Source organism: Oenanthe melanoleuca, chromosome 18 (genome assembly GCF_029582105.1).
Source record: "Oenanthe melanoleuca isolate GR-GAL-2019-014 chromosome 18, OMel1.0, whole genome shotgun sequence".
In the NCBI taxonomy this organism is placed as follows: domain Eukaryota; kingdom Metazoa; phylum Chordata; class Aves; order Passeriformes; family Muscicapidae; genus Oenanthe; species Oenanthe melanoleuca.
This window is the reverse complement of record NC_079351.1, coordinates 7,345,884-7,358,617: the sequence shown is the minus strand read 5'-3', so window position 1 is coordinate 7,358,617 and position 12,734 is coordinate 7,345,884. Positions and strand designations below refer to the sequence as shown.

Here is a 12,734-nt window from a genome sequence, read left to right as displayed (position 1 = left end):
GTGCTCACAGATAAGTTTATGGCACGGTTCGAATGCCAGCTGACACCCTCAATGCACACAGTGTAAGATCTAACGACAATCATGTGTATTTATGAATTAAAAAAAAAAAAATCAGCCAAACCTGCCTTTTATATGTCCAGGATGTAATTAAGGATGTAGTGAAGTAGAATTAAATGGACTATTGGAGATCAAAAAGGCCTGACAGAAAACCAATCATCAATCTTGATGATTCCAGGTACAGTTTGCTTAAATAAAAAAGTCACCTTGTTTTTACAGTACTGAAGAATAGAAGAACTTTTGCTGTGGGCATTGATGCTGAGACTGGACACACTAGCAGTTCTGAGTTTGGAGTCCCTACACCATAAATGAAGCAGCATCTCCTGGGATTGCTGGTGGGACTACAGGTAGGACTGCAGAGAAACTGCATTTGGAGAAGGATGCTGTGGCCTTTGAGAGGCCAGGCCCTGTGCATTGTGCAGTCTGTGCTTTGTATCTTCCTGCCTGTGGGCTGTGTATCCCAAAAATCTTACACACAGCTGTTTAAGAGACCAGCTCTGCTCTTAACCTCAGTTTTCATCAGGTAATCCCTAGAGAGTTCCAATACATCCCCATTTCCCAATCTGACCTCATATTTGAGCAAACCAGCCTGGTGCCTCAGTTCTGACAGACTGATCTCAGCAGTGGGGGTGGATGGTGAGGAAATGATGCTCCAAGGAAGTGGAAGTCCCTACTCTGAGGGGAGGTTAGGTTTTCTTTTCTTACACCAAGAAGGTGAAAAGCCCTGATTTGCATATGGCAAGGCTGCTTTTGGCTAATGTGCTTGCCAGAGATTTGGATATTCCCCCAAGCACAATCCTTCCTGAACAGAGAGTGCTACAGAGAAATTCTCCACAATCACCAGCACAGATCCTGAAAAGCAAAGAAATCCATATTTTTCTGCTTGTAGGAATTTTTCTATCTCTTGTGGCTTTTGGTTTTGCAGTAATGTTACATGGAGGAGATTGTAGGAAAATGTTTCCTGCCTCCAGAATTTCCCTTTGGGACCCCTATTAACAAAAAAAGTCTTGTAGTTGTGAAACCTGTTGACTGGCTTTGCTGTGACACAAAACAGGCACCTTCAGTTCTCTGGGTATTCAGTAACAGCGTGAGTGCTTCGGAGATTTGAGATACTGTCAACAAAAGCTTTTTTATATCTGAGCTTCATTTTTTTTGTAAGAGATGTGCAAAAATAGCCTATGCATGAGAAGCAATATGGTCATCTCCCCTTGAACTCTCAGGGCTCGTGTTTAACAACTTAAAAAATTAAAATAGCCCTTTGCTGTAAAACTACATCCCTGATAGAAGTAAACATTTCTCTGACTGTAGTGTCCATCTTTGCAAATCTTTCCCTCTGCTGGTGAGGTGATGTACTCTGAACTGCCAAAGATTGATTTCACAATTTCACACTGACTGGAGATTTTCATAACACAGAGTCCTCTTTTCTGTGGTGGATTTGCACCAAGCCTTACTTTGATTTGTTTCAAACCAACCACAAGGTAAAATGGATGCGTATCTAGCCATCAGCATTTGAGGGGATTGCTGCAAGCAATTACTGCATGAAGAATATATATTTATGGTTATGTCTAAAACCCTGGGCAGGTGGTGGTATGAAAGCTTCCTGGATTCTAACTATGGCCAATTACATAGTTCACGTGCACTCCCAGTGATGCTTCTTTCAGGTTAGAGATAAAGGGTTTCCGTTTTAGGGCAGACCAATGTCATTAAGAACAATATTGGAAATCTCCACTGTTTACATAAAAAGCAAGTTCCTTTCCCTGCTCTTTGTTCAATAAGCTTCTGGTGATAGACGGGAACAGTACAAAACTGATATCTTGCCTGAGAAATTGGAGCTGTGTGCAGAATGTGTGGGAATGCTGGGAGACAGGGTGTGCACATTGTTCTGGGGAGCTCCAGAGGGAAGACCAGCCCAGCCCTTCCACACACCTTGGTGAGGCAGTGCCTGGGGAGCACCTCTGGGCAGCAGCACTCACAGGGATCTCACCATGTGCTGCTCCAGGATAAGGCTCCTGAAAATTGCCAAAGCCCTCATTTGCCTCGTTGTTGTAACACAACTCTGCCTCTTCATTGTCAATTCCAGCTCCTTGTTTGACTTGGCAAAGACAAAGATTTTCAGGTAAAGGACCTGTTCCTTCGTGGCATGCACTGTCTGGTGTGGGTGCTTGTGCTTGCTTTCTCTCTCTTTCTCTCTGTCTTTTTTACCCTGAAACTTGCACTTTTGAGCTGAGTTAGGTGACCACTTTACCTTACCAGAGCATGGTGTTGGAAGATCCACAGTCAAAAACCTGCTTCTCTTGGCTCACTATTTTCCAGGGTTTCCTTTTGTAGCTGTCTAAAGCAGCTTTTACTTCACTAATCCTACCTGTTTTCATGCTTTGGCAGTACATAGTATTTGCTTTTCCTGTTGGCTCCCGGAAGAACCTTATTCAGCCCTAATCCAGATTGCATTGCTGGACAGTGAATTTGGGGGGATTGCTTTGAATTTATGGCAAGTTCAGCAGCTGATTCCTAACACAAGCTATGCTGCATACTGGGACACCAATGTCATGATATCTTGATATCTATTTTATATAAATGGTCAAGTAAATCCTACAGGAATGAGTGTGGAGGGATTTGCAGTGAATATCTCTAGCATCACTGGCAGGGAGCACTGCTCCTTGCATGAGCCCTTGCAGATACCTGAGCTTTCCCAGTACAGGTGTGGCTCATGGATGTGTTGGTGCTGTGTATAGGAAGCACCACTCCCCAGCCTCCCCACCACCCTCACCTAGTCCCAGCTCTCCCAGTGAGCTCATCTGGCTTGGCTGGTTGGGTTGTTTCTCAGCTGAATGTCTGGGCTGGTGCTGTGGGGGCAGCAGGAGGAGTGAGGCTGGGAACATCTGCAGCTCTTCTGGAGATGATGAGTTCAACTCAGCTCTAGAAGCTTGAGACCACACTTTGAGGACAGCTGTCAATTTGGAGAGGTTGGAATCTGCACAAGGGAGGTGGGAGGGAAAGGAAAGAAGGAGGAGGTGTAGAGAAGTGAAGTGTTATCCTTGATCCCAGAGCCCATCAGTGGCAGAGCTGGAACAAGAAGTGGCTCTCTATGTTCAGCTGCTTGAAGCCATTTCCTTCCTGTAGTTTCAGAGAATGGAAATGCCTGTATTTATACAACTTAACTAAAACACAACAAGGTATGAGCTGAGTGTGGTTGTGTGGCAGTTCTATTTCTGTACTTTGTATGTCAGGTAGAATACACAAAGCAGCATTTTCATGGCTTTATCCTCTATTTGTCCTTGGGCTTTGTAAAAGGGGAAGAAAATGACAGTAAATGTCATTGAGCTTCTGCAGTTGTTTGCCAGCTGGACTCTAGAGCCTGAAATTCACCGAGCTTCTTTGACAATTTGTCTGGATTTAAAATGCTGGTCAGAAAAGCAGAGTCCTGTCAGAAAAGCAGGAGTGCTTGGCCATGTGGGCCTGAGTGCAGGGAGGAAGGTTTGAGGTATGAAGAGCCCTCACTTTTACACTTTGGTCTCTGGCACAGCATTGAAGTTAAAGTGTAATAGACTGAGGTGGAATCTGCCCTGCAAGACAGCACATAGGGAAAGCCTGGAGTGGGGTATGGTTTCTCAATTGCTGTTTCATTTGTTTTCTACACTTAAAGTTTTAAACATCATCTTAAAAATGCAACAGAAATTCAACGAGGGATTTAAAATCTGCCTGAGTTACCTTACCAAATTTCTCTTTATTTAGAGTGTCCATATAAAATCTTTCCTCCTATTGGGCAGTAAACAGTAACAGTAAGTTTATACATGAAGCACTATGATAGAAAGCACATGCTGCAAACTTGGTTGAAACTGGCTAATGATTATGAGAGAGGCAGAGCTGATAGGCCATTTGCTACAACCTCTCTTTCTTAGCTTTGCAAAGGTTCATGGATTTATCTGATATGAAATTATTTTTAAAAGCTTCCTTAGTTGATAATTTCCTGAACGCTTTCAGAGTGGTATGACATCCATCAAATTTCAGCAGCAACTGAACTGCTATCTGCAGCCTGTTATCTGCACAAGTGCTTTTTTCTCCCATTTATCACTTGGGAAGCAATCCACAGCATTCTGAAACAAGTGTGTCATGTAAAGGCTGAACATGAGTGTGGAATCAGACTGCCACAACCACGCTGGTTTATCCTGAAAAGCTTTGCTGTACATAAAAGCTCAGCTGGAGATATTGTTCACCTTCCTTTTTCCTGTTCTACCCTCCAGCCATGTGCAGAGAAGAGGGAATGTTTAGGACAAAACCCTACCACTTCTGCCTGGATTTTTTTCCCTGTGTTTCAGCACAGTCTTGTTGCAGGTGGCTCTTCTGCTGTTGGCAGATGTGTCCTCCTGACAAAACCTTGTACCTGCCTGTGCTTCTGAATCAGGCAACAGGGCAGCTGCAATATTAGAGGCAAGTGCTAAAAATGTAGAGATTTTGCATTTTAATAGCTTCTCAGTGTCTGCCTTCAGACACGTGCCTGGTGAGTGCTGTGTTGCCCTTGCATTAGCTGACCAAGGCAGAGGAGGAGAGAAAGAAGTACCCTGTGGCCCCAAAAGCTCAAGAGGTGATGTAGGGTAAAGAAGTGAGTTTCACTTCTTCTTACACATTCCTTTCTGAATTCTGGAAGATCTTCATGCTCTGTTGCTGAAGCACAGGGCTCTGCTGGCAGAGGAGAGAGGCAGATGGCTGCCTCCATGGTGTGTGCCATGTCCTGAGCCCAGCATCTCCAAACCACCCCAGTGCTCTGGGGACATTGCCAGGGAGCCTGCCCAGTGCGTGGCAAAGCTGGGCTCTCCTGGTTGGCTGTACTGCAGTGTGAATGTTCCATGTGCCAAGTGCTGAGGAGAGAACGTGTGCCTCTGGGATTTGCCTGGTGGGGAGATAAGAAATTTTCAGGCTAGAATGGTGTAGGAAGTTGAATAACATTTTGGCAAAGTTTAAAATTAAATTGCTCTAAAGCACAGAGAGAGGCTCAGACTCAAGAGCACTAGAAATTGGCTGAAGGATGTTCAGTTTTAAGTGTGTGTGATGTTTCTGCTTTTCTTTGATGGCATTCAGGAAATGGAACGTTTTCCAATATTCCCCAGAGACACAGGAAGTGGACACCCAAGAACAACAGGGTTTAAACTATTCTCATAATGGGAACTCCAGGAGCATTTTCAAAGTGGCTTTGGGAGGACACATCATGAGACTCAAAGATGTGGTGGAGAAGACACTACGATGGAAAGGAAAGGAGGAGCAGAAGGAAACAATGAAACCAGGTATGAGGATTAAGGAAGCCAAGGAGAACATGGCTGTGAAACCACCATCCCAGTTGGAGGGAATCAAGAAGACAACAGTGCAAACAACCCTTATGGTGCAGGGAAACAAGGGGGAAACCACAGTGAGGCCAGCTCCATGGGTGGAAGAAGGCAAGGAAAAGACAACAGTGAAACCACTCCCCAGGGAGAAGGGAGGCATAGAGAAGACAACAGTGAAACCATCCTCTGGGGTGAAGGGAGCACATGAGAACAACACATCCAAAGACCAAGCAAAACCCAAAGCACCTCCTGCATCAATGAAAACTGTAAGACCTTCTCCTCAGGCTGCTGCAGTGACACAGAAGAGGAAACTGAGTGCTGCTGACTTCCCATCTGAGCCACACTGGGATTTTGAGGACGTGTACCTGCTGGATAACTCATCCCCACCCTCGGTAGGTGGGATGGTGCAGATGGCCACCAAGAATGGGCCTCCCCATTGACCTCCTTGTCTGCTGGGCACCTTTGCAGTTGGGGATGATTTCAGAGCTGGTAGGTCACTCATTGGTATATGCAGGCAGGAAGATCTCTATAAAAAACATGTGCATTCACATGACTCAGGTTAATTAAATTTGAGCATCTCATAATTACTAATGTCCAGGAATAGGGCCTTTAGGAAAGTAGTAAATTACAGTAAATGTCTCAGCAAGCAGATGGGACAGCTTGTGGTGTCTCATACTGTCTCTGTCCCCCATCCTACGCTGGTAATTCTTTGTAAAACTTACCCAGAGCAGTTTTCCCTGCCACCCTGTTTCTGGAAGGCTTGGAACAGGTGGGTCATCTTCTCACATGTTGTGTCTCATTCCCAAACCTGATCTGTAATTCTGCAGAGAGAAGGAATCACTAGAAATTAATTTTTAGCATGATCAGAGTTTTCCCTTGTTCCTCTGTCTAGCTCTGGAGGCACAAGAAGTAGCAATCCTTGGACAGTACCTGCTTGATCAGGAAGGGAATGTCCCATTTCTGGACAGGAAATATGTTGCAAGTGAAATGATGCCACCAATTGACAATGTTGTCCTCAGTGCACTGCTGTGGTGACAGGCAGAATGAGGCTGTCTGCTCAGGCTGTGACAGGGCTGTCACCCTCATGCACTGCAGAGAGCCCAGCTCAGCCATGGAGCACTCAGCAAGGCTTTGGCAATGAAGTAATTTCTGAGGATTTGAGCTGGGCATGAGGGTCTATTTGGTCTCTATTTTGTCTTTCAGTAGGTGTCTAAAAAAGTAGAGCCCAAATTGACTCAGCAGAAAATTCAGTGCAGTGGAGCTGTTTGCTTTGCATCTGCACAAACAGCCTCACTCTTGCCAGCTGCAGTGAGACCACTCCCCTCCTTGTAGGATAAGCTGGCTTGGATTCCCTTCTCAGCTGCACATTTCATTGATTTATTTATGACATTGAACAAGTTGTTGCACATTTTTTCTTACCTTTAATGGGAGTGGCAGTGGTTATCTGACAATTGTCAGCTTTTCCTCGGATGCACTCTTTGGACCTCATGAGGCATGTTGCCAACAGGGACTGCTCATTATAGCATGTACATATTATTGCAGCCTATTCTTAGTGTTTACAGCCTTATTTGATGCATCTAGGTTAGATCTATTACAAATGTTAATTTGCATCAGCTAATGAGGCCCAAAGCCAGTAAAACATTTAAGCATGACAGGCCTGTTGTTCTGAAGAGGAAAATCTCAGAGACTTGGAGTCATCCTGGCTCCCTTGTAGGTGACTTTTCACCAGCTGGTTATGAATGTAATGCTAAAATTTGGCTTCATGTTCCTGGTGATGGGGATCATGAGGGGAATGAATGAGGTACCACTGGAGTTTCTGTGTTTCTCTTTGGTCCTGCCACAGACAGGCACACAAGCACTGGCACTCAGTCATGTTTACCACCTCTGCTCATCAGGCAGTATTGTTTCCTTTTTATTTTTCAAGACCTGCTCTGAATCAGTGAGGGCCAGGGCTGCCAAGTCTGACTGGCTGAGGGATCTTTTCCTGCCCAACATCACACTCTTCATAGACAAGAGATACTTCAATGACAGTGAATGGAACCGCCTGGAGCATTTTATACCCCCCTATGGCTTCATGGACCTGAATTATTCACGTGAGTCCCTCAGGGCTTGGCAGGATGGGACTTTCAGACTCCTAAAAGGAAGCTTGTGCTGAGTAGCTGGAGGTTTTCAACATCTCCCCATCAAAGGCATCAGTCTAGGAGGATCTCATGGTGGAAACTCTGGTGTTTCCAATGTGTCCATCCCAAAGGCTCTTGATAACTCACCACTGTGTTTGCTTCACAGAGGTAAAGAAGGTCATATCCCTGCTGCCCCCAAAGCCCCACCAGCAGCTGCTCCTGGCCAGCCATGACAGCAGTGTGCCCACATGCATCAGCTGTGCTGTTGTGGGGAATGGAGGAATACTGAATAACTCTGGGATGGGCCAGGAGATTGACTCCCATGACTATGTCTTTAGGTAAGGCAGCTTCCCTTCTCAGAAGGTGCACAGCTAGCTTATTGTGGCTAGCCCCTAATGTGGCTGGATCACTTCATTTCTTCTAGTATTCCACTTGTTCTCAAGTGCCAACATGATGGATGGCAGGAGATAAAAAGTCCAAAAGTAATTGGGCAGTTACTAAATATCCAAAGCCTGTGGTCACAAATGACTCATAAAGAGCCATCTCCACAGCAGGGGCTCTGCTGCAGATCAGGGTGCCAATCAGAAAGGGCCTAGTCTTCCCTTCCTCCAGACTAATACTATCTTTTCCTATTAGCAATGTGAATGTGAGGGGTTTCAGTGGTCACCTAACTCTGCTCTTCTGTTTGATTCCCTTGGCCAGGGTGAGCGGGGCTGTAATCAAGGGCTATGAAAAGGATGTGGGAACAAAAACCTCCTTTTATGGATTCACAGCCTACTCCCTGGTTTCCTCTCTTCAGATCTTGGGACACAGAGGGTTCAGCAACATCCCATGGGATAAAGTAAGTGAGGTTCCTGCTGTGTGCATGCACAGCTTTGACAGGATGCTATTTGTCTGTGTGCTTCAGTTCTGCTCTTGCCTTGAGGAGCAAAGGGGCTGAGGCAGCCCTTTAGCATAGCCCTCAGTGAGGGCACCTGCACTGCCTTGGTTCAGTGAGTGTTTGCAGTGGCAAGTTGTGTCAATGCCACTCCAGCCTTGTGGCATGTAGAAGGAGCTGCACAGCAGATGGTAACTCCATTCTGCTGCTGTGAGCTGCAGACTGAAGATGTGTGTCCAAGAGACTCAGTCAGGCAAGATGTCTGCTTGCATTGTTTTTCCAAGTGCCATTCACTAATGCTCATTTGTTTTCTTAGCATGTCAGATACATTCACTTCATGGAGGGAGCAAGAGACTATGAGTGGCTGGAGGCTCTACTGTACAACAAGAACATCAGGAAAGGATTCTTGAACCTCTGGTAAAACAAACTATAGCCTCCTCTACCCCTCCAGTGACGAGCTCTCTTTTGTGCTCTTTTCCTCTCCCAGTGCTCAACCCTATGGAGGACCAGGCCAGGGTAAAGCCAGGGAAAAGCCTCCCTCCCCTGGCAGACTGGCAGGCAGAAATCTCCCATTTCCTCCACAGCTCTGAGCACTGCTGTAGTCAATACACCTCCTTCCCAGAGGTAGCTAATTTCAATGATGTGTGGCCAGAGCTTAGAGAAAGCTTTGTGGCTTTTGGGGATGAACACTGGCTTGTCTGGTGTGGCCTGCTCATGGATGAATGCCTGGTTTCTCCAATTTTTACCTATACAAACACATGCTTTTGATATTCTCATCTCCTTTTGTTGCCTCTCCTCCCTGATCTCTTCCTCTGCAATGCACATAGGTTATGGAGGCTTTGTCATAATGTGGTAAATGTTCCAGAATATCTTCACAGTGTTTGTGGTTCTTCTCTTACCACCAAGTGCATCAGGGCTGATCCTTTCTAGCTTGTTTTGAGTCTCCCAATTCCTGTCCTTAGGCAGAAGCCCCGGGAGAAATTCAGTAAAGATTTCACAATGGACAAATACCTGGTGGTTCATCCTGATTTCCTCAGATACATGAAAAACAGGTGAGCTGTGGGTTGTGTGCTCTAACAGGCTTGCTTCTCCTGGCCAGCACCATCTCTTTGTCTCTGGCCTCTCCTCCCAGCTCCCTCCCCTGTAAGCACAGATCAGCCACACCAGCAGCCTGGGGATGAGCATCAGCAGTGTGAGCTCAGCTGAAACTCTCTGTGGTGGTGCACTGGGATGTTAGTGGTGGATAAACATACAGAATTTGTGAGCTGGAGAAACAACAACCATCAGACAGCTTGGTTTTCTGCATCCAAAAAAAGATACAGGACCAATTGCAACTTTAGGTGTAGGAAGAATGTTGCTGAAGTGCCAGAATTGTTGATCTCTAGTTCAGGACCAGCCTTTCATGTTCCCCATTGCTTAGCACTTGGGGCAAGGCTCTGTAACAGACCTTCTCTCCAGAGATTCTTTCAGACTCGGGAGGTTGGTTGTGCTTTCAAGCACAACAGGCTTTTCAGCATCCCCTTTGCCTGGCCTGGCTGCTGCTCTTCTGTGCCTCTCCAGCCCTTTCCACAACCCTGCTGGCCTCTGTCACCATGGGATCTGCCCATCATGGGCCACACAGGACTGAGAGATGGAGGAACAGGAGCTCCTGTTGTGCCCTGCTTTGGCTGCCTTTACCCTTCAGTTTCCTTGAGAGCTGCTGCCTTCCCTGGAGCCAGATGGCCAGCACTGCCTGCCTGCTCTGCTGTCCCCCCTCTGACTTGGGTCCTTTCCAAGGCCAAGAGGACTCCATGCTATTTTTTCCCACTGTTTACTCCTGCTTTCCTAACAACTCCTGGCATAACACAGTTCAGCTCCTGGCAGGTTTTGTGACACTCTTCTGCACCTCCCCAATGTCTTGTTTCACTCCTAGATGTGGATGGGGGAGCAGGATATACCAGGGAGCTTCAAAGCCACCTCTGCACTCAAAGCAAAGGAAGATTTAAGAGTAGTGGGCTTTAACCTATGAGATCCTTTAATCCATCCCCTCTTTACCTACCACTTCCACACAGCTGGGGCAGAGCTGGGCTTAGGTTGCAGTGCAGGTGGTGGAGAGTTCTGGGCACACTCATGGCTTCTCTGAAATGCCTCATATGGCCCCAAGCTGCTGCTTGGGGGGAAGATGCCACATGGACCACAGGGGGACAAGGTATGCCCTGCTTGAAACACCACAGCCAGCAACTCCTCGGTGCTTTCCTCTCTCCTGCTGCAGGTTTTTAAAGTCTAAAAGTTTGGAAAAGCACTACTGGAGGCTGTACAGACCCACAACAGGGGCTTTCCTGCTGCTGACTGCCCTCCACCTCTGTGACCGGGTAAGGGTACAGTGATTCTTGCATCCAGAACTGTCTGGAAGTGAGAACAGGGGACAGAGGAGAGCAGGGGTGGCTGCTGTCTGCCTTGAGAGTATATGGGCTCATGTCAGCTGTGGAGGAGCAGACTGAAGATGAGAAACAGCCCCAAAATAGCTCCCATAGAGGTGGTGAAGCCTGCTGTGACCTAGAGCACATGATCTCCCAGGGAGGCAGTGAGGGGACAGCAGGATCTCTGGAGCCAGTGCTCAGTCTGGTCCTTCTGGAACCCCACACAGGGCCACCAGAGAAGCCCCAGCTGGCATCTCTGTCCTGTGCTCACTCCCTGTCTGGGAGCTGTGTCCTGTATTTCACCTGCTCCCTCCATCCCTGGTACCCCTGCCCAGTGAGCCCTGCATCTTTTCCAGGTCAGTGCCTATGGCTACATCACAGAGGGGCACGAGAAGTACTCAGATCACTACTATGACAAGGACTGGAAACGTCTGATTTTCTACATTAACCATGACTTCAACCTGGAGAAGCAGGTGTGGAAAAGGCTTCATGATGAGAATATCATGAAACTTTACCAGAGAACCTGACTGTGGCAAGGGCCATTGCCTGTGAAATCTCAACAACACCTCACTGTGAAGAGAAGAAGACCATCAGAGCCAAGGTTAGCTCTGGACTGCCAGGCACATTTCATCCCCACAAAGACATTTCCCTCCTTCAGCACCTCTGTTACTTCACAACACTTCAACAAATGTGTGAATGCTGCAGACCCAAAGACCAATGAGAAAATGCAGCATGCCAACAAAGTCCCATCTGGCTGTGCTGCAGGGCTCCTGCTGGTTGTGGTAGGCATGGGTATTAAGAGAGCAGAATCCAGGATGGATATGGTCCTGTGTCCTTTGTGTAATCCAGGTTTTTTCTCTTTGCAATGAGGTGCTCCTTAGGCTGGGGCCACTTCTCTTCTGGGTGATCCTCTCCATTAGCAATGCCCATTTTAGGTACTGTCTAAACAAACTCCCTGAGGAGCTGGAATGCATGGAGGGGGAAAGACATCCTGTTTCAGGTTGACTTAATTTCTGGGGAGGGGGCTGCCCTCACTCTGCTCCCTGCAGATAAAAAGGATGGACTGGACACTTCCAGGTGACTAATTTGAGAGAGAATGAGTTTCACATCTGTTCCCCAGTGTGACTTTGCTATGACACTTCCAGAGGAGCACTGCCATCAAGTCAAGGGCAGGTAGCTGCTCTCCATGGTGCAATAGACCTTCTGTAGCTGGTGCCTCTTGCCCCAGGGCTCCTCTGCCTGCATAAAATGTGAATTTTGTGGCATGGACCTGATGTGCCAAGTCCTTGCCTAGCTGGACTTCGTCATGCTTGGCTCCCAGCTGTGCCCAGAGTGCTGTGTTTGTCCTGTTGCCAGAAGAGGCAGGAGCTCTCCAAGTCCAGGGATGGATGCTGTCTGTCCTTGCTGCTGGCTGAAGTGCCTGTTCCCCATGGTGCTGAGAGAGGCCCAGCTGCAGCCAGCAAACCTGGAGTGTGCTGGCCTCCTGGAAGGGGTTTTGTAAGCGAAATAAATGGCATTACTTTGGCCAGGCTGATCTTTCGTGCAGCCCTGTGAGTTGTGGTTATTTAGTGTGCCCAGAATTGATGCTTTAAAGGCTGAGATACAGCAGATGGCAAAGCCAGGAAAGGGCAGCACTGAGGGGTAATGAGATTACCTCCACCTGGAGAAGCTCTGCAGCTCGTGTGGACACACCTGGGCATTCCCCACCTGTTCACCTTGCAGGACAGGGATCAGCACCAGCCAAACACCTCCCTGAGGAAGTGGGTGAACACTGGGAGCTTGTCTTTGTCCCAGCAACTGCTCTCCGAGTATATCAGATGCTCAAGGCAAATGCATGAAGGGCAAAAAGCCACCTCCAGTGTCCCAGCAGGCCCAGTGCACGTCCCTGGGGTTAACCAGCTGCACACTCACTGGACCTGCTTTGGTTCTGAGTGCTTTTCCATTCCTGCAGCATTTCTGTTGG

General features: G+C 47.3%; 1 protein-coding gene across 2 annotated transcripts; it reads left to right on the top strand.

Annotated features, from left to right (window-relative positions):
• Window positions 1–265: 265 nt before the first annotated feature.
• Window positions 266–12,305, top strand: ST6GALNAC1 (ST6 N-acetylgalactosaminide alpha-2,6-sialyltransferase 1). 2 transcript variants are annotated; one of them, XM_056505897.1, is made up of 9 exons: window positions 266–404; window positions 5,134–5,767; window positions 7,300–7,468; window positions 7,662–7,833; window positions 8,198–8,336; window positions 8,689–8,789; window positions 9,335–9,424; window positions 10,624–10,723; window positions 11,128–12,305. In XM_056505897.1, exons 2-9 carry the CDS (start codon window positions 5,261–5,263, stop codon window positions 11,296–11,298), a joined length of 1,449 nt encoding a protein of 482 aa, XP_056361872.1. In that variant the 5' UTR covers window positions 266–404; window positions 5,134–5,260; the 3' UTR covers window positions 11,299–12,305. The 2 variants fall into 2 exon arrangements, with proteins under 2 accessions (XP_056361872.1, XP_056361871.1); XM_056505896.1 differs by lacking the exon at window positions 266–404 and adding an exon at window positions 1,895–2,173.
• Window positions 12,306–12,734: the final 429 nt, after the last annotated feature.

Bases quoted from the DNA above. Each gene is read 5' to 3' on its own strand.
- ST6GALNAC1 (XM_056505896.1), top strand. From the start codon at position 2,043: ATGTGCTGCTCCAGGATAAGGCTCCTGAAAATTGCCAAAGCCCTCATT. The intron at 7,469-7,661 runs GTGAGTCCCTCA...TTTGCTTCACAG, and splicing joins CATGGACCTGAATTATTCAC to AGGTAAAGAAGGTCATATCC. The intron at 8,337-8,688 runs GTAAGTGAGGTT...TTGTTTTCTTAG, and splicing joins GCAACATCCCATGGGATAAA to CATGTCAGATACATTCACTT.